This window comes from Gymnogyps californianus, chromosome 1 (genome assembly GCF_018139145.2).
Source record: "Gymnogyps californianus isolate 813 chromosome 1, ASM1813914v2, whole genome shotgun sequence".
Lineage (NCBI taxonomy): Eukaryota > Metazoa > Chordata > Aves > Accipitriformes > Cathartidae > Gymnogyps > Gymnogyps californianus.
In genome coordinates this window covers 8165732-8189647 of record NC_059471.1, presented here as the reverse complement: position 1 = coordinate 8189647, position 23916 = coordinate 8165732, and the positions used below count along the sequence as shown (strand labels likewise).

Genomic DNA, 23916 nt, shown 5'->3' with positions numbered 1-23916 from the left:
ACTGTGATAGGGGACCACTTGGATACCATACACAAGAGATGAAGCCGGGCAATTTCTATAGAGAAGATCAACAAAGAAATCACAGGCTTTGAAGGACAGCAAAGCATTGAAGTTGAAAGGGTGATAAGCCAGTGACCTAGGGCGCATGACATATATTTAAGATCTTCCTAACCAGCTGTGATAATTAGATAACATTAAATTATCTCTCCTAATTTAGGTGTCTAAAGTTAGACATCTAAATTTAAGTTGATCATCTTAGTCTGTCTTCACAGTGGAGAAAGAGGCATCTCCAGAGATGTAATCTACTTCCATTTTCCACTTAGACTAGTTCAAAGAAATTGCTATTGGACATGCCTCTTTCTCTCCATCATCTGAGAAGGCAGCCAGAGTTGTCTAGCTGGGCATTATACAGCCAACTTTTAGATATGTAAAGGTAGTGGAAGAAATCCCAGTCTGCGCTGCATTTTGTTGGCTGAATTCCAGTACAAGTAGCAGCTCTCTGGCCACCCTTTCCCTTTGCAGTAACAAGTATTCTCCACCTTCTCTCCTGAGCTGGATTTTTTTTTAGCCTTGTTGCATATTAAAGCACTTCTGTGCTCCAGTCCCAAGTTGGTTACGTTTTACTTTTGGATGCTACCCAAATACTCTTTGTAAAGCGCTCTGAATTCCTTTGGGATGAAACAGGTTACACAAATCTTGAGTTACTGTGCTGTGGAGGAAGGACAGTAGAACTGACTCATCATGTTGATACTCACAAGAACGTTATTGCAAATGGCCCCAGCAGCTGTTCTGTTCATACTCCTTGCTAAGTTTATCCTTAGGCTGCTCAGGTCGTCCTAAGATGGAGTATTGCACACAGCCACCAAAGTACCGTTAGGAAAGAGCAGTAAGCATTAACTGGTGGATTTCTAAGATGGCTCAGTAAGTCAGGTGCCTAATTAATGTTTAATTTCAGTGACTTCAAGCAGCACAAGTTCTTTAAAGTCCTCGCAAAACCCCAGTAAGGTGGGTAGTCCTTGAGGACTAGGATCATCATCCCGAGATTGCCATCTTTAACTGTGGGTCTGAAATATTTGGTTCTTTCATTTAAAGTATCCAGTCTTAGGGTCTTGCCGTGACCAATTTGTGGTCTTTATTAATGAAAACTTTAGTTCTCACATTATGCAAAGGCTCACGTAGGCTCAAAAATGTGGTTTATACTTTGAAAAGCTCAGTGGACATATTGCAGAGAAAAAGAAAACAATCTTCAAAAAAATAGCTCAGTGAAAAGAGTTTGCATTCCAGCACTGTCCCGTCATACTGAGGGGCAGGAAGAGAAATGAAGTATTTATGGGCCACTGTACTTTCCTTGTGCTCTGCTTAATAAAAAATGATCAAAGACAAAAATAGATTGAAGTAACTGCACACTGTCTCATGCTGCAGACCACGAATGTGAAGTGAGGAAAGAATTCTGTGCTCAAAAGAGAAAAAAAAAAAAAATGTTCAGGTTAATACTCTTGCAAATTTGAGTCTGTAGTCAGGGAAACCCACCCACCTACCCTTACGCTCTTTGGAGAGCTGGTCACACATACATTAATGCTGGCTGAGATCATTGATTTTATTAAGCAAGTCAGTAATGTTACTTCCTCAGTGATACAAATAAATAATAAGACTGGTGTTAGAGAAATAGTTTCTATAGCAACTGAAGTTGCTTAAAGATTTGCTAATTCTTTGCTGTGAGATGTTAGCAGATGTTCTGGATGGTGTGTCATCTCCCTCTTAGCCTATTTTCCTTACACATTCAAACAATGGGTAAGAGGATTGTCCATTGGAAACTGATTTTCACAGGCACTTTTTGTATTGTTTATTTGCACAAATTCCTTGGATATCCACAGTGTTCATTTTGACTTCCAAGACCTTACAGAGAGAAAGAGACTTGGGAATCTTCATCTATTGCTTTTCAGAGTATTGCTCAGCATTTCAGAAGAAATTTTGATACTGGATGTCTCCGTGATAGCTGCCAGAATGTGCAGTGGGGAGGCTTAAAGCGCATAGGCAGTCTGGCCCTCAAATGCTCAGTGTAACTTGTAGTTAGCAGGACACTGAGGACAATTTAAGAGCATCTTACAAAAAGAAATGCAAAATTTCAATAGACTCCAGTTGCTGTTAGGCTGTGTAACGTGGCCTGTCGTACAGGAAAGAATTTGTCCTGTTCAAAGTCACAAAACCAATGGGAGCAGTCGTCCAGTCCCTTTTCTGGGGCTTTTTTCCCCTCGAAGTATGGCAAGCTGGAATTTCCCCACCTGAGCATCTAGATCCTGCTGAATTTCAAAGTGTTTTGGTCCCCTGGAAAATCCATGCCTAAACCTCCATACCCAGGGTGAGAGTTGTGGTGCAGCTACAACAGGGATATTGCACAGGGCTCTTTTGTTGCTCCTTTCAGCACAGTAAACAAGACAAGAAGTTGCTGCATTTCTGGCCAGTATGACTAGTCATGCTTGCCTCTGCCTACCTAGAAAGGGCTCACTGGACTCTGACATTGCAGAGTGGGGAGTAAGTATACTTCATAAAGTAGGATCTATCGGATGGCACACAATAAATATAGACTAATGTTGAAAGCAATTTTTAACCCCTTGGCACTGTATTCTCTTTCAGGAGAGATGGGGGGGCCATATACGGTGGGGACTGGGCATGGTAGTCCATCTTGTATGGTACCCAGGTAGTAGGAAGGTACCCAGACTGCACATGAGATAAATTGAAGATGCCCTCAGTCGCTGGATTCCACATTAGCCAGGAAGAAAACCACCCGCTGCGGCATGTCCTCCCTTGTAGGTGTGCCACATCCATTCCCAGCGTCACCAAAGGAGAAGCTGAAGAGAGCCGAAAGGTGCCCAGGAGAAAGGAAACAGCACCATGTTCTGGCACGGAGCTGTGCTGTACGCAGTCAGGGGTCTCTGCATACATGGCTCTCTAAGGTGAACGTGCACCGTTCTGCTGCTCTTTGGGGACAGGAGCAGCGACACTTCCCTCTGGGGATGACACTGCATTGCAAACCCCATAGAAAAGTTTTCACAGCTTCTGTGTCCCTGATTCAACAAAGACTCCAAGCACCTCATTCTTCATTGAAATTTTTGCAAATATTAATATTATTTTGCAAATATTAAGCTTAGTAGGATATTGGGAGACTGTCGTGGTTTAACCCCAACAAAACAAGGAATTCATTTGCTACTTCCCCTCCACAGGCAGGTGTTCAGCCATCTCCAGGAAAGCAGGGCTCCATCACACGTAACAGTTACTTGGGAAGACAGATGCCATCACTCCAAACATCCCCCCCTTCCTTCTTCCCCCAGCTTTATATGCTGAGCATGACATCATATGGTATAGAACATCCCTTTGGTCAGTTGGGGTCAGCTGTCCCGGCTGTGTCCCCTCCCAACTTCTTGTGCACCCCCAGCCTCCTCGCTGGTGGGGTGGGGTGAGAAGCAGAAAAGGCCTTGACGCAGTGTAAGCACTGCTCAGCAGTAACGAAAACATCTCTGTATTATCCATGCTGTTTTCAGCACAAATCGACAACGTAGCCCCATACTAGCTACTGTGAAGAAAATTAACTCTATTCCAGCCAAAACCAGCACAGAGACTTAACTGGAGGGAGGCATTGAGTTGAATCTGAGCTCTTTGTATCTAAAAGAGTCGTACACAGCTCTAAAACCATTCATAGAATCATAGAATCATGGAATAGTTCGGGTTGGAACGGACCTTTGAAGGTCATCTAGTCCAACCCCCCTGCAATGAGGAAGAACATCTTCAACTAGATCAGGTTGCTCAGAGCCCCATTCAGCCTGACCTTGAATGTTTCCAGGGACGGGGCATCTACCACCTCTCTGGGCAACCTGTTCTAGTGTTTCACCGCACTCATCGTAAAAAATTTCTTCCTTATATCTAGTCTGAATCTCCCCTCTTTTAGTTTAAAACCATTACCCCTTGTCCTGTTGCTATAGGCCCTACCAAAAAGTCTGTCCCCATTGTGGTCCTTTTCTAAAGGCAAGCACAGAGAATGCGAAGCAAGTGTAAGAGCCAACCCTTTTCCCTTTTTGAGACCAGAGGGTTTATGAAGTGAGAGTTTCTCACGACGGACAAATAAAGGAGCACAATGCATGTGCTTATCATTGTCTCCTTGCTGACAGACATACTTGAAACGGAAAATAATAATAATAAAAAATTCAAGGCCCTCCCAGGACAGCCTGACGGCCCGCACTGCGAGTGCCATGAAAAGAGCTTTATATGACGGAAGCCACGGTTCTCAAATGGAGCATGTTTTATCCAGTATCAATTTCTAGTTTAAAGCAGGGGTGTCCCCTACCTCAGATTTCAGTGGCAAAGGAGGAAAGTCTGAATGGGAGGTATGTAAGGTGACGCTGCCTCTGCAGTGCTTACAGTCCCAGAGAGGCTCAGGTTTCTAACACAGTGCAGCTATTTAGAGCCCTTTCACCTGCCCGCAGCCCAGAGGTTGCTAATAGTTGCATTACTCATTCCCTGAGCTTCTCCCACTGCCCTATCACATTTATGTGAGAGAAAAGAGTAGTTATGGCCCTTTTAGATTTTATTCGCAAAGCTTTAATGCAGCCCAGAGTCATACAAAGTGCTGAAAGTGTATAGATGTGGAGCAGACTGAATATTAGCCAACTTTTAGAAACTGCACACTTGCCCTGATATTACTGGACAATTATGGAAAGTTTGCAATTATTTCCTGCCTTTTGACTTTACAGGTCACTAGCTGTCATTGCGTGCTGGTTTCCTGCAAAGCAACTCAGTGGAGAGAAACATTTCCAAAGCACAAAAATGTGCCTATGAAATCACTGAGTCCATGGGATCCTACAAGCAGGTTTTTTCTCATCTCTTGGTCACCTACAGTTGAAGAGGGCACTTGGTGGTGTCCCATTGAGGTTCCCTTTGCAGTCAGATTTGCTGTAGTGCAACATGGCAGTTGCAATAACCATTGCAAAAGAGCATCTCCTTCACTTTGAGAAGCTCCTCAGTAAATACACCACTGAAAATTTGTCATACCAGTAGTCCAAAGATGCATATATATATATATATATATATATATGTAGGTAGGTAGGTATATAGGTATACATATTAAGAAGACCTTTGAATTATGAATACAATTTATTCTTGGTGACTGCACATTTCTGAGTGTATGGACCTTGGGAAGGGTGTAATCCTGTTTGCTGTTACTGTGATACATTTCTCTTATGATACTTTTATCTCTGCACTTGAGTCTCTAGCTACATTGTCCTGGTAAAAGATGTATATATCGTCCTATGTTGTGGAAATACTTTTATCTATTTTTAATTACCCTTTAACTTGCAGGTACGGCATGAATTGTCTGATCCAGTTTGAAGATTTTGCCAATGCTAACGCTTTTCGTCTCCTCAATAAATACCGCAACAGATACTGTACATTCAATGATGATATTCAGGGTAAGTACTGTTAGGAAAATGCAAATTTAACCTTCACCTTGTCATGAGGAAAGGTGATTAAGATCGCAAGACTGTTTATTATACAATACTCAGATGTGTGATAAATTTTAGAGTTTATACATAAGCATTTAAAAATATAAACAAAAGCACAGAAGTCTAAGTTGAAAAGTGAGTCTCCATTGTTTTTAGGAATTTAGCTGTTCACTGCAGAAATGTTGTTCAAAGGAGAAAATGGATCATGTGCTTTAGATTATTAAGGTAATTTAGAGACTTCCATTAATTTTCTATAATTTAGCTAAAACAATGATGGCGTTTTAACAGTTACCCAGGGCTTTCAGTTTCCATGAGCCAGGTGGACATTAGCTGATCCTGGCATTGTCCCTCTATTGTTATCCTCCTTATTACATGCGCAAATGAAAAGGTAAACCAGCTTCTTTCCTCTCCATGGATGCTAACTCCACGGTAATCTGAGAAATGATATGTTCTCCCCTAGAGTGGTTAACATAACTCTTCCAGCACCAAACAGAAATGACAGCAGCAAAGCTGGGGCTATAACCAGCATGTTTCCCAGGCCCTGTGAGGCTCAGCAGTCAGCAGAATTGCTCAAATGCGCAGAGGGATGCAAGCTGCATATTGGTGGCATCCTGGCCCGGTGCTGACCTTGCTTTAAACCATTGGAAGGGCTGTTTGCCCACCCAACAGGGACAGGATCTTCCCAAGTGATTACAAATAACCAGTTCTTCTCCTGTGAGTCCCTTCATCTTTTCTTCTTTTGTCTAGTCCTGCTTGCAACATGCAGAAATTTCCAAGGTTTGTTGATTTAATTATTTGCAGTCGGTTGGGCTTATCCTCACTTGTACTTGAAAGAGACTGAAAGAAATGCCAGTGTCATTTTTCACACAATGCTGGTTCTTTTGTGAGCAGACTTTCCAGCACTATTTCTGCATCTGCTGCCCATCTAGCAATATTTGGCAGTGTGTGTAGCAGGTTGTTCATATCTGTCATGACACAAGAAGGAGTAAGACCCTGGCTTGTGGGAATATGGTTGGTGTAATGAGATGCATGGTCCTGCTCAAAGACACTTTCATGAAGAGGGTTTAGAGGCAGAAGAGGCATTTCAGAGAAGGTGAGATAGATACTCCTGTACAAGAAGACTCATTAGGTGTTCTTGCCACCTACAAAAGCTTTCAGTGGAGAGAGGAGCACAGAAAAAGAGAACACAGGAGATAGATAGATACATTTTTTAATTGAAGTCTTGAATGGAGGAACCAAGAACTCAAACTTTTCTGGAGATGGACAGATGAAGCCCATAATAAGAAGCCAATGATGTAAAGATTTATTTTGGATTAGTTGCTCTCTCTACAAGTGGAAGGGGACTCGGCAGTCAAAAGGAAAAGAGGCCAGGCAACGTGGCAGATCTGTGGGCCTGGACGTAGGTTTTCTTGGGGGAACTAGAGTGAATGGGAAAGGTTTCTTGGTGAATTGGAATGGTTTCTTCGATTGACAGAGAGAAGAAAAAGAGCATATTAAAGCAAAACAGAAGATTCTGAGTGGGAAGCAGGAGACTGTATTTTTTAGTTTCTTTTTGGCCATAGGTCATAGCTGAATGTCTCAGACAGTTCCTGGAAATTACTCCCCCGGAGAGGCAAACCACATCCAGGAGGATGCTGTAAAACAGCATTGCCATAAAATGGACCTTGTCTGCTTCTCCCCAGTTAGATGTCTGTCATGGTGCATGGGAGATGTCAAGTCCCCTGAAAATTCTCTGGAGTCCCACCTGTTAAAACCTCCCTCATATTCATATATTCATATAAGAGGATTTTACCTCTTACTAGTAAAACTCCCTCATATTCTCAAATAAAGCATCTGGCTGGCACTGGTTTCACAGTAGTAGATAAGGAAAGAAATCCTGCTGATCTTTTGCACAGACAAGCGATGAGTCAAGGGAAGCAAGCCACTGTTTCAGGCTTTTTTATGTAGCTGTCAGAAAGAAAATGGGATTCCAAGCCAGGGTTGTAGTCAGGAATGCATTTTGAGGACCTTTGGGAAGCTGAAGTAACTTGGATCTGCTCAGTTAACTCTGTCTTGGAGTCATGTCAGAGATTAACGGAGTTGAACCTGGGATGAGTAGTCTGATTTACCCACCCTAATATACCACTCTGTATCCCTAGATGATATGAGGAAGGTAGGAAGTGCCATTTTCTCACTTACACCCTCCTGTTCTTTGGTTTTGCCTCAGGCTCTCTCTTTTCTAACATGCTGTGTTTCATGACTTGCTTACTTAGAAAAGTGGGAGAGTTCAATGCAAATTGTGTTTTAAATGATTAATGAGAATTATACGAAGCCTTCTTTAAGCAGGCCTAATTCATTTTACTCAAGTCAGGCAGGAACAGACCTCCTGAAGCCTGAATTATCCCAGCTTCTGAGCTGGCATTGTTTTAAGTATATTGATTTAAAAACACATCTTAGGCACAAACAGTGCAAGTTAGATCAGGCCTGAGCTATACTAATTTAAACCTATTGCCCATTGATTAGTGGGACTCTGAATGCAATGTGCCTACACACACACACTGACAAGATGTGGGAAGAAAGTATAAATTGCTCCACTTAATCTCCCTTAGGCCTCCCTCTTGCTGCCCCAGGGCCTACACGAGCAGAAGGCAGTTTAAAATATTAACGCCTACTTTTTTTTTTGTCACACAAATTACTGTATTGCCAAATCCATCCTAACCCCAGAGAATTGAAGTGACTCAGACCCCTTCCAGTTGGAGCCAGCCTGCTGATGCTGAGTGGGACGCCTGCCAGGTACCACAAACCGGGACGAGGTGATTGCTCTTATTCTGAAAGCCATTAGCCTGGGAGCTAGCAGGAGCTGGCTCGCAGTGCCCACGCATGGGAGCTCCCCATTAAGGGAGTGCTTCTCCTTCCTCTGTGGGGGTGATGACATCAGTCCTTTCCCAGCTCTGTCTGGGTTCATGCAAGGGGCAACAGCTTCAATTTCAGCTCTACGGGAGAAAATTGATTGTCACTTCTTCCTTTTTCCCAGTAAAGTACCAGGGCAGGCAGTGAAGCACATATGAAATTGGAGGGACATGAGAATGCTTTAGATCCTGCTCTTTCTCTTCCTACTGTAACTTTGCTCCACTTCATTGTGCACACTGAGAAACCGAAAGTAGACAACTGAAAAGTCTTACAAAGGTGTCAAGTCTTGTGAATCCCTGAGACAGGCATCTCTGGCTTCCTGCTTCATACAAGCAAATATATGAAATCACTGAAGAGGTTAGTTTGGAAGGGACCTCTGGACATCACCCAACCCTCACTCAAATAAAAGGTGATTTCAAACTTAGATCCAACTTTGGCATTAGATCAGGTTCCTCAGAGCCTTGTCCAGCCAAGTAATTTTCAATAGGTACAAGGATGGATATTCGCAATCTCTTTGTGCTACCTGTTCCAAAGTTTTCATCTTCCTTGTGCATTTTTTTTCCCTAATATCTAATTGGAATTTCCCTAGATGCAACATTGTGTTCATTGCTGTGACCCTCTGAGAAAAATCTGGCTTCTTTACAAACACTCAGTAAGTAGTTGTAGAGAGAAATTAGATGCCCTTTTAGTCTCCTCCAGCCTATTGAAACCCAGGTCCCTCAGTCCTCTGTACACCCTGGTCATATTTACAGCCCTCCTCTGGACTTGCTCCAGTTTGTCAATATATTCCTTGTGCTGAGAGCCCCGAACTGGAGATGCTAGTCTAGAGATGACCTCAAAAGTGCTGAAATAGAAAGAAATGATCACTTTCCTTGACCTGCTGCCTAGACTTCTGTTGATGCAGTCTAGCAGGCTGTTGGCCTTCTGTGCCACCAGGGCGCATTGCTGGCTCATCTTCAACTTGTTGTCCACCATTACCCCCAAGTGTTCTTCTGCAAAGCTGCAGGACTTTGCATTTGCCTTTGCTGACCTTCATGAGGTTTCCCTGAGCCCATTTTTCCAGCCTGCTGAGACCCCTGTGAATGACAGTCATGCCCACCAGTTTATCGGTCACTATCCCCAATTTGTAATTGTCGTGGTTTAACCCCAGCCGGCAACTAAGCACCACGCAGCTGCTCGCTCACTCCCCCCACCCAGTGGGATGGGGGAGAGAATCGAAAAAAAAAACCTCGTGGGTTGAGATAAAGACAGTTTAATAGGACAGAAAGGAATGAAAAACAATGATGATAATAATAATAATAATATGACAATAATGATACTAAAAGAATTAGACTATACAAAGCAAGTGATGCACAATGCAATTGCTCACCACTTGTTGACCGATGCCCAGTTAGTTCCCGAGCAGCAATCTGCCCCCCGCAGCCAACTCCCCCCAGTTTATATACTGGGCATGACGTCATATGGTATGGAATATTCCTTCGGCCAGTTTGGGTCAGCTGTCCTGGCTGTGTCCTCTCCCAACTTCTTGTGCCCCTCCAGCCTTCTTGCTGGCTGGGCATGAGAAGCTGAAAAATCCTTGACGTAGTATAAACACTACTTAGCAACAACTGAAAACATCAGTGTGGTATCAACATTATTCTCCTACTAAATCCAAAACACAGCACTATACCAGCTACTAGGAAGAAAATTAACTCTATCCCAGCTGAAACCAGGACAGTAATCATCCATGAATTTGCTGGGGGTGCACTCTGTCTTATCATCCAGACTGTTAATAGAACTTAAATAGTATTGGCCTCTTTGTACCACTGACCACAAGACTTTGAGCCTAGCAGCCCAGCCACTTTTTCACCCACTTGATAGTCCACTTCTTCAGTCTGTATCTCTCCAGTTTGGCTACAAGGATGCTTTGGGAGATTATTTCAAAGGCCTCATGCAGGTCAAGGAAAGCAACACCTGCTGCCCTCTCCTTGTCCACATAGCCAGTTGTCTCGTAGAAGGCAGCTGAGTTGGTCAGGCATGACTTGCCTTGGGAGATCCATACTGTTCTCAGTCACCTTCATCTTCCTAGACGTACCTTCCAGAAGATTTGCTTTGTAATCCCCAGGTACTGAGGTTAGGCTGACTGAGCTAAAATTCCCTGGATCCTTCTTCTGGCCCTTCTTGAGGATGGGTGTGACATTTGTCCTTTTTCAGGAATTAAGAATCTCCCCAATTACCAAAACCTTTCAGAGAATGACTCTGTAATGCCATTGGCCACGTACCTCAGCATCCTTAGCTGTATCTCATCAGGTCTCATGGACTTCATCTGTTGAATAATCCCTGCTAAATAGGCAGGAGTCCTGTAAATTTGCACCCCTAAGGTTCTCAGCATGGGACTAGGGCTCTGTGTGCACATGCGTCACTGTCTTGTGGTAAAGAGTGTGTCTAATTCCAACGCAACCTTCAAAGATATCCACTGAGTAACCAAAGAATCAGGAGGAGTTTGTCCCTGGGCTAAGCAGAAGTGGCATCAGATGCATGAGCCTGTGACTGGAATTGGTTGACTCGGCTTGCTGAGCTGAAATCTTTATGCTGCAACAGAGATCCTTTAGTATCATGGTTCAGTTATCTGATCAGACATAACAAAAATGTTATTCACTATGAGAGTGGTTGAACACCAGGACAAGTTGTGCAGAAAAGCTTTGGGACTTTTATCCTTTGAGAAGGCCCTAAGCAATCTAATTTTGAAGCTAGCCCTGCTTTAAGCAGATACTGGACTAGATGACCTCCAGGCATCTCTTCCAACCTTATTTTTTCTATGAAAAGTTCATTCTGCTGGTTGATCAGTGTGTTACCCTCCATATTCACATATCAAACATGAATTCTTCAGGTGTAGATTGCTTACTCCGTACTGAACAGCAGAAGTTGTTCTGCAAGTTTAGTCAGAGTTGCAGAAAAATGAAGAAATCTCTAACACGTTATTTAATTAATTGTATGATCATGTCATTCAGAAGCCTTTCGCACATATGGGCAGGGCAGAGACAATAGTGCACAGAAGCATAAAGCCTACTATCTCCTGGCTCTGGGCATCTTTAGCAGTCTTTTAAAACTAGACCTGATATAACATTGATAGCTTCTCAAAGAACCACCAGTCTGAGTGTTACAGATATATCCGTATCCAGTTTGAGACGCTGTAAACGGACAGGATTTCTAAAATAGGCTGAACACCTACACCGTGCAAATGAGACTTCTTCAAGGCACTTCAAGATGGGAAACCCCAAATCACTAGCCACATTAAAAACACTCAGCCTTTTGTATTTCCATAGTCCCTCCACAACTAAAGTAGTCTACAGGCAATGCACGGGGTCATTACTTTCGCAGAACCTCTCCGAGTCTTTTCCCAGTCCTTAGAGCAATGATTCCCCTTTGTTGTTGGATGTGTGAGTGCTGATGAGCCTCAAAATATCTCTTGACCCACCAACCACCTTTTCTCATTATCCTAGCAGATAACCTTTCCATAACCTTTCCAGGACACTTCAGGAAACAGTGTCTCAGCCTGGAGGAACACTGCTCCCAGACCTCAGCTGAGGTTGGGAACAGGCTGACTCCAGTGCTGCAAATCTGAGCGGCTTCAAACATTTGGGCAAGTTAGAAATCAGTCACGTGCAAACATGGCCTATTTTGCAGGCACGTTTCCATGTGCTGTGAGAAGCAAGCGAAGCTAGTTTTTGGCTCGGCGTTAACTAATTTCAGCAGATTAAAATGGTACAGTATCTTACTTTGTTGTTTCAGCTGGCGTGGAAAATGCATCAGTAATTATCACAGGAAACTAAGGAGGGGGGGAAGCACAATAGGAAGGGAGTGCGGGACAATACCCTGCTGCAGAACAAAGCAGGCTGTGTCCTGCCAGGCAGCTCCTGAGCAGCACGCTTTCCCTGTGGGGATTTACCCGGCCTGAAGATAGATGTGGAGATGTTCTCAGTCCCGTAGGGGCTCACCATTACCAGGCCCTCTCAGACCTGCTGTGCCCTGCAGCAGAAGAGGCTCCTGCATTTTCCCTTGATGCTACTACATTAACTATTTAAGGGCCAGCTCCTAGACTTGTGTCTAAATCACACATTGACTGCTAAACAAGCCAGATCAGAACAGTATGAACTCCTGGGTGTAAATGGGCCTCAGTGTCTTGGACTTAGTGGTGCAGGGCCCTAAAGATCGGGCCTGTGTCTTCTGTCATTTTGGGGATTGCAACGTTTGGTCCCCTTTCCTCTCCTGCTTTTCTTGTTCGCTGTTTTTCTTGTTCACTGGATGCCATTGCAAACTCCTCCTTTGCAGTAAAGAACAGTATACGTCACCTCTGTGTTAAGCTGTCTGTGATCTTTAAGTCCAGGCTAAGGAGGCAAAATGAACAGAAGAACAGGGCTGTGCTCTGACCTGGTTTAGCTTGTTGGTATAAAACAGCATCCACAGGGTTTCCACTGCTGCAATGGGGACGGGGATGCTTTCTTGCAGAGTGCTGGCAGCTGCCTGGTAGCCTCTGCCTTCGTGGACGAGGGGGTTCGGTCTGCCCGTTGGCACAGCCTGCGTGCTGGCTGGCACTCTGTGCAGGCGGGAGTGAGGGCAGTGCTGCGACGTATTTTTAAGGTGCTGCACTGTATAGTCCAAGCACTTTAGAGTGGAAGGATTAAAAACAGGCACCTAGAGATGACCTATATTAGGCATCTACTTTAAGATGAGCTCTGCATCTCCATTGTCAGACAGCTCTTCACCATACCACCGCCTCTTCTGGGCCACCAGTATCCCTAAATCTGCTAGTGGAGAAAGCAAGTTCCTTCCCTGAGCATCAATGCTTTGCGTTTTACTGCTGTTCTCATTGACTTGCTCCACACCATTTCTAGGTTTATTTTCTTAATGTCTTACAGAGGCCCTTTGGGGGAAGACTGACACTAGCCCGCAGCCATGGAGGTGAAGACCTTGAGCTGCAAACACTTCGGCAGCTTTTTGCTTCAGCTTTGTTGTGTTTGACTTTTGATTGTGTATTTGGAGTGGATCTGGACAGGCTCCACTCTGCTTTCCAGTAACAGGCGGAACTGCTGCAGCGAGTTAATACGAACCAGGATTTGGAAAAGCCCTATGCTTCCTCTGCATCCACAAATTTAGATATATTTTCTTGGCTGCCCTTTGCTGGAGCTGTTAAACTGGTGTTTGCTGTTCCCTGGGCCCTCATCTCGGCATGGTTTTGACGGGGTGAAGTGTAAGCAGGCGGGGCAAGGGTAAAAAATAAAAGATCAGGCTGAATTTGGCCATCTCTTCCACCAGTGTGCTGTGGAGAAGGGGGAATCACCCACACAGGTGTTGTATGAAAAAACAGGCAGTGGTGTGGCTGCGTGCTCCCATCGCTGCTGCTATCAGAAGGATTCGGCATGGTGGTGATGCTCTGCTCCGCTCAGCCAGCGCCCGGGCCAGGTGACAGGGCAGTGCCAGCCCTCAGCATGGGTGGACTCCTGCCCGAAAGCATCCACAGGGTCCCCGCTTCCCCCCATGTCCTCTGCTTAGCCACTGGGTGCTGCCACACGCGGTACAGCCTTGACATTGGCACTAGGCAGCACCTTCCCTGTTGTACTCCTGCCAGCGCTGCCCGTAACTCCATGTGCGAAGCTGCTCGCCCCTCTGTCCGCTCTCCCCACTCTGAAGGACGGATAAGGTCTCCAGGCATGGGTGCCTCTCGGCTGCAGCCTTTTCCATCTGTGCAGCATCTTGAGGCTGTGGAGCAGATCCTTTCCCCCGGGTCTTGCTCCAGTGTAGCTCCACTGACATCTACTGGGGCTTGTTCTTACTTACACTAGTGCAAGTGGAACATCAACCTCAGAGGGGTTTTCCTTAATGTTTTACAATATTCTGAATGTGCCTGAGTGTCAGAGATTAATTCCTACAAGGATGGCCATTTTCCTGAGTGTACCTTACTTTTAAATGCCTCTTTTCTTTGCTGGTCTTGTTGCTCTGGACTCCCCAGAGAGACTCCTGAGGTCTGCTTGCTATTTTGTGATATTATGTTGAGCGTTTACTTTGAGTCTTGGACAGACGGGATGATTTGCGAGCATTTTCCTTTCTTCTCTCTGTGCCCCTCCATATCTCACCTCAGATACAGACCAGCCAAGCTGGCTCTTGCTAATTACTTAAGGAAGTAGTTATCTGCAATAGCAGCATTCAATCTCTCTGGAAAACAGATAGACCAACATGTTGAAGGGTAGTTTGGTTTTTTTCTTGCCACAACTCATGGTGAGGGGTTCTCCCCTCCCCATCTCATTTTGTGGTCTTTTCAGAATTGAAGCACAATGATTAGCCAGTTCCTTACATGAACCAGCTGTGAACTCTCCTCCACAGAGATGCTCTGTTGTTCCATGCTCAGAAATTGTAATTATCAAAGAAAAATATTGAGCTGAGGCCAAGGTACAGTAACTTTGTTACTTGAGTAATGGGGGGAGATGCAGTTTGGGAGACATGGAGGGATTAGAAACACATTGAAGAGAGAGGAGGAGGATTAGGAATGGCAGAGCTGAAGAGTCCTGCTGTTAGTCAGAGCTGCAGTGCAAGTGCAGGGCAATGAGTAACGGCACACCCAGTCCCACAGGTCTCCACTCTGCAAAATGCACGCTGCTCTGCAGACTGAAGCCGTGCACCCTTTCTTTCCGTACACCCCACTTCTCAAATTCCTGCTAGTAACATCTTTAAAAAGACCTCGAGTCCCTCTGCTGCATGTCCCACGAGCATTTTCCATTTAAATGGGTTTGCAGATAGCAGCATTTGTCCCATCAGTCTTCTTGACAATCATAGGGTATAAAGCCATTTTGCCTGGGTCAGGACCAAGAGAAACAAGATATTTCTCCAGTTACATTTCTTTCTTTTAAATACTTTCCAGGCATCTATGCTGTGACCTGACACTTACACTATCGCACTGTAATTGTTCCACTTTTGGACTTTTTCCTCTGATCCATTCCCCACTCCCACCCACACGGGGATTTGGGGATTTCTGTGCAAAGTAAGCCTGGGGATTTCTGTGCACAGTAAGCCTGGGAGATGATAGCGTGTGAGCATGTGTGAGCGTATGCGTAGGTGTTCATATTCTTCTGCATGTCACAAGCTTGGCATCGCTGACAACTGTGGGACCTTGGTCCCTCCCTACTTCTTTGCAGTTCAAACTGCCAGGGTGGGATCCCTTCCTCCACAGTTTAGATGTCTGCAATAGAAGTGTCTACATGTATCCCAGTTATCTTGTCTCTCTTCTTAAAAAACTGTGGTGGTGGTGACACTTTTAGGGTGCATTTCATTTGACCCAGTTCAGGTGTCTGCTTTAGCATAAGCAGGATTGTTTAGAGGAGTCCCATCCTTAGCATCTGGCATGGCAGCAAGCCAAACAGTCCTGCTGATTATAGACTTACCGAAATACAGAGAGTGAGCATGGGCTAGCTATGTGACACCCATAAAAAGCAAAATCTAAAAACTAGGCAATTATCTGGTGTTCCTTTAGATTCCGTAGATTTCATTATCTTCCTCTGTAATTTTTCTAGTCCGATGGCATGGCATTTTGCCAGGTAAATACATTATTCTAAATACAGCTTAAAAAGGCAGAGATTTGGTGCAGGAGAAGCAAGAGGAAATCCTTCATATACATCCTTCAGTTGTCTGAGTTGACATGTTAATACTGAAGCAGCAGAGCACTCAGTGGCTGGTTCCCTCCCCATCAACTCCCTTTTAAACTGACTGAACTCAGATGGTCTGGGTCTGGAAATAAAATGATACAAACTGTTTTCTGAGCTAACGAAGGGAATTCATCCTTGGTGCTGAAGCAAGTGGGAAGTGATTCATTGCAAGAAAGAAGCTTACGAAGCCACCAACTATTGGTCTAGTCCATTTTGTGTTTAAGACATGGATGCTTGCAATGCCCTCATGAGTAAGAAATGATGCTGCTGCCAGTCTGTACCAGTGTGCCTGTGCATGGACACCACGGTGCTAACATTTGCTGCAGGAATGTGGCCGCTGCCACCTCTGCTAAACCGGAATCACTCTTAAGTGGCACTAATTATTAATTTTTGGAGAACTAAACTCATCTGAGTTATAAACGCAAAATGTTGGTGAGCTAATGATACTGATAAACACTTCTGGTCTGGCCAATAAAGATTTTCTTTGTCAGAGTAGCTTATATAGGTTCCCAAAGCAAAATAAGCCATGTCAATAAAAGTTACTTCTCTGCCAGAGTAACTGTGCTCCCACTAGGCTTTCTGCTTGCATGGAAATAATGAGAGAGTAAATCATTCTCTAATGCCATGATATACCAGTAGATTTCTAGTTTAGCTGTGGCTTTTGCACTAAAGAAAAGGAGCACGTAAAGCTGAATTTATTTTCTCGGTCCTTGACAGATGAGGCAGCACCATCTGCTGGTTTCACTGCTCCTGGTCATGCTTTGCTCATGAGCTGCTCAGTTTCCCAACCGGGCTGTTCACTGATGCTTGGCAGCACCCCAGGCCCTAAGGACCCTGCACAGGGTCTCATGAAGCACTGGCTGATTGAAACCCTGATGCACTGGCTGATTAAATGGGCAGGAAAATAGGAAATTCTGAAAATCTGGTGAAATTGGGTTTATTAGCCTAAAAGGGTTCATTGTCCGCCCCACCCATGACCACCCACACAAGACTTGTTACTTGTAGACTCCCTGATTTCTCACAAAGCTTCTGAAGATAAGAATGGGGAGACCAGCATTAGAGCTGGGGACAGCATCAGAGCCGGGGCACATCCAAACCGGTATCCTTTAAAATGCGGAGGAATAAAACTAATGGACTCGATGACCCTTATGGGTCCCTTCCAATTTGAGATATTCTGTGATAAAACTGCCTCCTTCATTCCTAGCTCACCTTTAACACTTGTATCCAGCTTGCCCAGGTGACCTGAGATACCACCAGTGCCTGAATCCTCATTAGTCTATGCCTTACTTGATTTCTTCCCACCATGTTCCTTCACCTGGGATAGGACATTAGATGAATACTATATATGATTGATGTGGGGTGAAGGCAGGTTTATTCAGTCTAGATGTCTGCGTCCCTTGATGGATGGAAAGCTGTACATATCGCAATGGCTGTAACAGCAGGACTCTGCTCTCCATATACTGGATTCTTGCTCACTAATCTGGGACCAGCTCATGTTCTCAATGACTCCTTAATGCTTGGCAGTAAGGCATGATGGCTCTGAGTCAGCATATCAGAGTATCAGGGAAGTAAAGAGAAGGTGGTGCGGGGCTGTGAAGGTAAATGAGAAGAGGATGGTAATTCCATGATCACAGAGGATTTTGTGACAAGGGTGCCCAAGTTCAGACCACCACTCTGCTACAGATGTCTTATGTGACCTTAGACAAGTCACACGCATCTTAAACCCTTGGGAGTTAAGTAGTAACTTCTGGCATTCTAGGATTCAGTGTCCCTTTGACTCTATATAGAGGGGAAATTGGTGTTCTCCTGCCTTGCAGGGGTCTTCTGAGGATTAATATTTCAGAGCAGGGAAGGCACTCTGATCCTGTAGTGACAGGATCTAAGAGAATGGTTCCTACCACGAGGTTTCTAACAGCATATCAGTAGGGTAGACAATCCATTTGCCAGGATGTCCATCTCATGGTGTTTCTCTCTTTTCAGGCACTGCGTCTGTTGCAGTTGCTGGCATCTTTGCAGCCTTAAGGATCACAAAGAACAAGCTCTCTGACCATAAGTTTGTTTTCCAGGGAGCTGGAGAGGTAGGAATGTTCTTGAGTTTGTTCCTAAATATGATCCAAATTCAAATTTAGAGAGAGAAAAGTCAACCATGAAACTTCCTGCAAGGCTTGGCTTCATGAAAACAAAGCACAGAAGTAGGTTCCTTGTCACTGGGCAGGAGCGGGCCCCACAGGTGGATCTGGCTGCTGCGCAGAACTTGCCAACAATCTTTCAGCGACCTCTTGGCCCGTGAGACCTGGGCAGACTTCCTGGATGCTACGAGGCTGCCCATGTGTCAGTGGGGCTTTAAGTACCTTGAGGGAAGTCCCTTAGGAGGCATGGTGCTGCAGGGACATTAAGGAGGCTGGTTTGAGTCCTCAGGGTTGGTATTTAGGGTAAACCAGAGCCTCTTTAGCAATAGAGTCAAAAGGACTCAGACTCAAAGAACTGTAAGAACATAAGCTCACTTTTTGGAGTCAGTCGTATTGCCCCCATGGCAGAAGTCAGGTAGTCTGTATGGCGCCTTGCTCAAAGAGAGAGGGGGAGAAAAAAGTCTCTAAAGCCTGGACTGTGGACTAAAGGCGTTGGTCCAGGTCCTGGCTCAGCTCTCGCCCACCTGTGGGACTTTGGGAAGGTCTGTTACTCACTGTTTGTCTATCCCTCTGTGAAACACAGATTGTTTGGTCTCTTTCTCCACCCCTCCTGGCAGACATGTCTGTGCTGGTCACCGTCTCAGTGGCACAGAGACCCTCCTGCCTTGTTAGTCTCCATCTGGGCAGGGGGGCCAGGCATAGCTGTAGGACCACTAACACACACAGCATGTCCAGGGCTGCTTCCTCAGGCAGGAATTGGAGAAGAGGACTTTCCTCTTGGCAGTACTTCAGATGCAGCAATCCCACTTTGCTTTGAGTTCTTCTGTACTGGTGTCACCAATGTTTGTTCAGTGTCTGCCCCTTTTCCTCCCCTGCAGCAGCTGGTTTAAATGATGGAGACAGCCTCTACCTGTCAAGGTACCACCTCCGCTGCTCCAGCCTCACAGGCAGCCTGCTCTGCTGGATGATTGGGGTTTTTCTTATTTATGGCAGCACTACAATGCTAAAATCAGCCCCATGCCACGGCACTGTACAACCATGGAGCAGAAAGCCTCCCTGCTTTGTGCGGTGCTGGGGGATGACCCAACACACCTCTCATTTAAAATCTTCCCCCGCAAAAGATGATGATACCCCAATGAAGTGTTTATATACTGTGTTCCAGGCTGCAATGGGCATAGCTCATCTCATCCTCATGGCCATGGAAAAGGAAGGAATTTCACGAGAGGATGCCATCAAAAAAATTTGGATGGTGGACTCCAAGGGACTGATTGTGAAGGTAAATTTGTCTCCAGAGCTGAGCTCCGCTCCTCTGCCACCTTCTGCAAGCTAGAGAGAGGCCAGAGCGGGCAGATACCTTGGACCCCTGCTCAGCCCTGGAGTAAGGGCTGCAGTTTTATTGGTGTCAGCAGAGCTGTTCCTGCTTTCAGAGGCCTAGGTCTCATGGTGACAACAGTGTACCAGCAGCACTGGCTGCCCTGAAGGCAACGCTTTGGGCTGGGGCTCTAAAGTGGTAGGATACACTGCTGGCCATGGTCTCAAGCAGTGCTGGAAGTCTTGCATGTCATATCGGGTATCACAACAGCAACATTGTGCCCTGCTTAGTGATCCAGCCTGGCCCAGCTCTACTCTGCGCTCCCTGGGTCCTCAGGGCCTCTGCCCTTGTCCCCCCTCAAACTTGAGGAGACTTGTGCTACGTGTACAACTTCTCTGCCCTCGCAGCCAGATCCTTCCTCCACACAATCCATGTATTTTGGAGGGTGAGAGGAGCAGAGTCCAGCCCCATGTGACATTACACCAACAGCTCAGTGCCTGACTGGCTGATGCTGAGGTCCTGCTCTGTGGCATCTGGTTTAGGTAGAGGGCCAAGAGATGAAATGAACTGTTACTAGGTTATGTTTCCACCTTTTGCCAACAGACCAAAGTTTGACGACTCCTTTTTCCTCACAGGGCAGGAGCCACCTGAACCATGAGAAAGAAATGTTTGCCCAGGACCACCCCAGTGTGAACACGCTGGAAGAGGTTGTGCAGAAAGTGAAGCCTACAGCAATTATAGGTGGAGTTCCCTTAGCACGACCTTTTCACGTCAATTCAGTTCTTAGGAGAGTTTCTGTCTTTCTTCCAGGGTCTCTTTTTGTTCTCCCAGTCAAAACGAAATGAGCTTTTTTTACCCCCGTTTTGTCAGTTGAGTTCTCCACATCCTTTCCCCTTCGCCTGTGGGGCACAGGCTTCCTCTCTTTTGGAGCTGCAGGAGCCCTCCCAGACAGGGCTGTAGAGGGAGGTGCTGGGGGAGGCAGGATCTGGGGCTCTGGGCAGCAAAAATGGCCCTGGCAGGCTGGGCAGGACGAGGATGACAACAGGCAGCTCGGGCAGGTCTTTGGGAGGCAAAGTGCTGCAGCCAGACTGGCCTAAACACTGATCCCCGCTCTGCCCAGAGGAGCGGAGGGCTTTATTTTGAGACAGGCTTTTAATCTTGCCATAATATGAGAAAGAAACATTCCCACCTGCATCTCCAGAGATGGAGCCTGTTCCCTCCCACAGTTCATTTACCAATAGAGGCATTAAAGAGGGATCAGCCCAATGCACTGAAGTCAGACAGTCGGAAAGCACTGACTCACTCTGCTGTTGTTGTTTTAGGTGTCGCAGCTGTTGCAGGAGCTTTCACTGAGAAGGTTTTGAAGGACATGGCAGCCTTCAATGAGAGGCCCATCGTGTTTGCCCTGAGCAACCCCACAAGTAAAGCGGAGTGCACAGCGGAGCAGTGCTACAGCCTCACCGAGGTACTGGAGCTCAGCGTAGGGAAGCTGGGTGCTCTGGGTACGCTGAGGCCATGACTGTACCAAGGAAACCACAGTGGTGCATGATGGGCGGACGAGTGACAGCGGGTATAAGTTGAAATAAGAGAGGTTCAAGCTGGTCATAAAGAAAAACTTTCACACTGTGAGGCGAGTCAGGAGGTGGAACAGGGGCCCAGATTGCTCGTGCAGTCTCTGTCCTTGCAAGTTTTCAAGACCAGGCTGGATAAAGCCCTGAGCAACCTGGTCTGATTTCATAGCTGACCTTGCTGTGGGCAGGAGTTTGGGTCCCTACCAGCCTGAATTACTTTGTGATCCTCTAAAGAAAGCGTTTGCCTCCCTCACCCATAGCTGTCTGAGATGTCCCATCCTCCCAGGTTACTGTCCCCTGTGTTTTGCCAACCTAGTTGTTTATGTAATGGTTTCATCACCCGACTTGGACCCAATGTCTCTGAAGAATCATTGTCATGTGGATTGACTTGGCGTGAGAGAGGAGGCCTTGTCTCACTCGCCCCTTTGCCCTCCCCACCACCTGCTGCTGGCTAGAGCAATCACACAGCCCACAGATCTTTATCCCACAAGTCTCTCTTCACACTCCATAGGTGGTTGATAGAAAGGAGGAGAGACTCCTTCTCACCAAGTTCAGAGCACTTGCAGTTGGGCAGTGCAAACACCCACTCAGTGCTCAGTGGCCCTGTCCATGGATCTGTTCATGGCTCTGGGGACTAGGCCCTCCAGAAGTGTCAACTGGAGATGGCTCTAGTGGAGATGCTTCTCGCTGACTGGCTGGAGATTTGTCCACTTGGTCACCAGGGTCCCCTGAGCACAGATCATGGCGAGCAGCAGAAATGTAAGACTTCTCTCCTGAATTTGGATGCCTCTTTCTCCGTCTTTGATCAGGGCCGGGGAATATTTGCAAGTGGGAGTCCATTCTCAAAGGTAACCCTGCCCAACGGACAGACCTTCTTCCCTGGCCAAGGAAACAACGCCTACGTCTTCCCAGGAGTGGCACTGGGAGTCATTGCCTGCGGCGTCCGGCACATCTCTGACGATATCTTCCTCATCACAGCAGAGGTTTCCAACTAATATTTTTAAAAAGATGATAAGAGGCACATGCACCTACTTCAGGTGTTTTCAAGAACCTGGCCTGGGGCAATGCGTTGAGTGGAAATGGCACAGCCTCAGCAAAAAGCTGCAGCCTTTCCCAGTCTCAGGGACAGCTCACACTTCCATTGCACCTACAGAGGTGCAGTAGCCATGACAGGGTTCTCCTCATTCTCCACAACTGCTGCCCTGGCACAGCACTTCCACCATTCTGGCTCCAGTTTTAAGTCTGTAATGAAATGTATACACACATGTATTTTGAATAGTTCAGCAGTTCCCATTGAGAACTAGTCCCAGCTCTGCCGCTGGTGAGGTTTCAGCCACATATCGTGTAATGCTAGTGAATGTGGTACGTGCTTGAGACCACCTCTGTAAACTACCTCTCTCTTCTTTCTAGTCTATAGCTGCCGAGGTGACAGAGCAGAATCTTGCAGAAGGAAGACTCTATCCTCCCTTGGACAGCATCAGAGAGGTGTCTCTCAAAATCGCTGTGAAAGTGAGTATTTCCACTTTTTTTTCCACTGTCTGTGGTAGGGAGGGCAGGAGTTGCCCTGGCATCATTTTTGCTTTGGTGTTTTTTTAATTCAACTTATTCTGCAGCCTAAAGCAATGATTCTCAGGAATCCTTCCAGCCAGAATTGCTGCTTTGATTTCTCCCATCATTAAAGCCCAAATGTGAAATATACCTTCTGATTCTGGGTGCCTGACAGCTCACAAAGCTCTGCTTTATTGCTTGGAGCTGTGAGTGCTCAGCAGTTCAAAAAATCAGGTTTAGGGTCAAATTCAAACATGACACAAGTTGCCACAAGATTTTAGGTTCCAAATTGCTATTTTGGAACCTCTCCTCCTGTATTTGATAGGGGCCTGAGTACCTAAATACTATTCCAGATCTGGGCTTGTTGTCTAATTGTGGGATTGGTGCCCTGTATACATCAAATTTGTAATTCCCGTTCAGGGGACACCCACTGAGAATCACATTGGTCTGCTAGGAGTTACTGATGGATGCACGATGTAGCTGAGGAGCTTAAGGGTGTGAGCGGAGGTGGTTAAAGAGCTGCTCTCCTTCTTTAATTGCACACTCCAACCATTTTGCCAGGGCATATATTTCTAAGCAGCCAGTAATTGCAGGTGGCTTGCATTCCCTCACCCAAGGCCTGAAGTGCAGCTGACTCAGGGAATTGCACAAAGAGAAAAAAGCAAAAAAGGACACAATTTTGAGGGGAGGAAAGAGGGAAAATACAGCCAGGGCCAAACAGCAGTTGATTTCAACTTCATAACGTACCAACATTGTTTCATCAGCTCATTTTGCTTATCTTTTTGCAGATTGTTGACTGGGCCTACAAGCATGGTCTTGCTTCTTGGTACCCTGAGCCAGCAGATAAGGAAGCCTTTGTGAAACGGCTCGTTTACAGTCCTGATTACGATTCGTTTGTTATTGATGATTACAGGTGGCCCCCCGCAGCCATGCAAACACAAGATGTATAAGTTTTTGTGAGAACTGTTTTCTCATTTTTACCATCAGTTCCCGTGGTTCGTATCATTGCCGACATAAACGCACCCCCAGGCTTGCAGAATGATAAAAGTAAATTAATCCAAATAGTTTTTTACTTGCTGCTGTTTTTTCTCTGTGGGAGTGTATCAGTAGGGAATAAAACAGAGTCCAAGCTGGGCAGTCAGTACTCCAAGGAGAGAGACAGCCTATGGCTGCAGCCCATCCCAGTCCATCAGCACTGCATATTGCTGCCTGTTTAACATACTGCCTGGCTGTCAGCTCAGCTGCCTCGGGAGAAGCTACCTGGGCCACCTCAGAAGCAAAGAGTCCCATTCCTAGTGG

At 45.9% G+C, this 23916-nt stretch overlaps 1 protein-coding gene across 1 annotated transcript in view; it reads left to right on the top strand.

Annotated features, from left to right (window-relative positions):
* Positions 1-23668, top strand: part of ME3 (malic enzyme 3) — a 136550-nt gene extending 112882 nt beyond the window's left edge. Inside the window, exons 7-14 of the mRNA XM_050898636.1 lie at positions 5350-5459; positions 18038-18135; positions 19349-19462; positions 20134-20239; positions 20821-20963; positions 21879-22052; positions 22480-22578; positions 23406-23668. Of these exons, the coding sequence (XP_050754593.1) occupies positions 5350-5459; positions 18038-18135; positions 19349-19462; positions 20134-20239; positions 20821-20963; positions 21879-22052; positions 22480-22578; positions 23406-23567 (1006 nt within the window). The 3' untranslated portion in view covers positions 23568-23668. The remainder of the gene's footprint in view (positions 1-5349; positions 5460-18037; positions 18136-19348; positions 19463-20133; positions 20240-20820; positions 20964-21878; positions 22053-22479; positions 22579-23405) is intronic.
* The last annotated feature ends 248 nt before the right edge of the window (positions 23669-23916 follow it).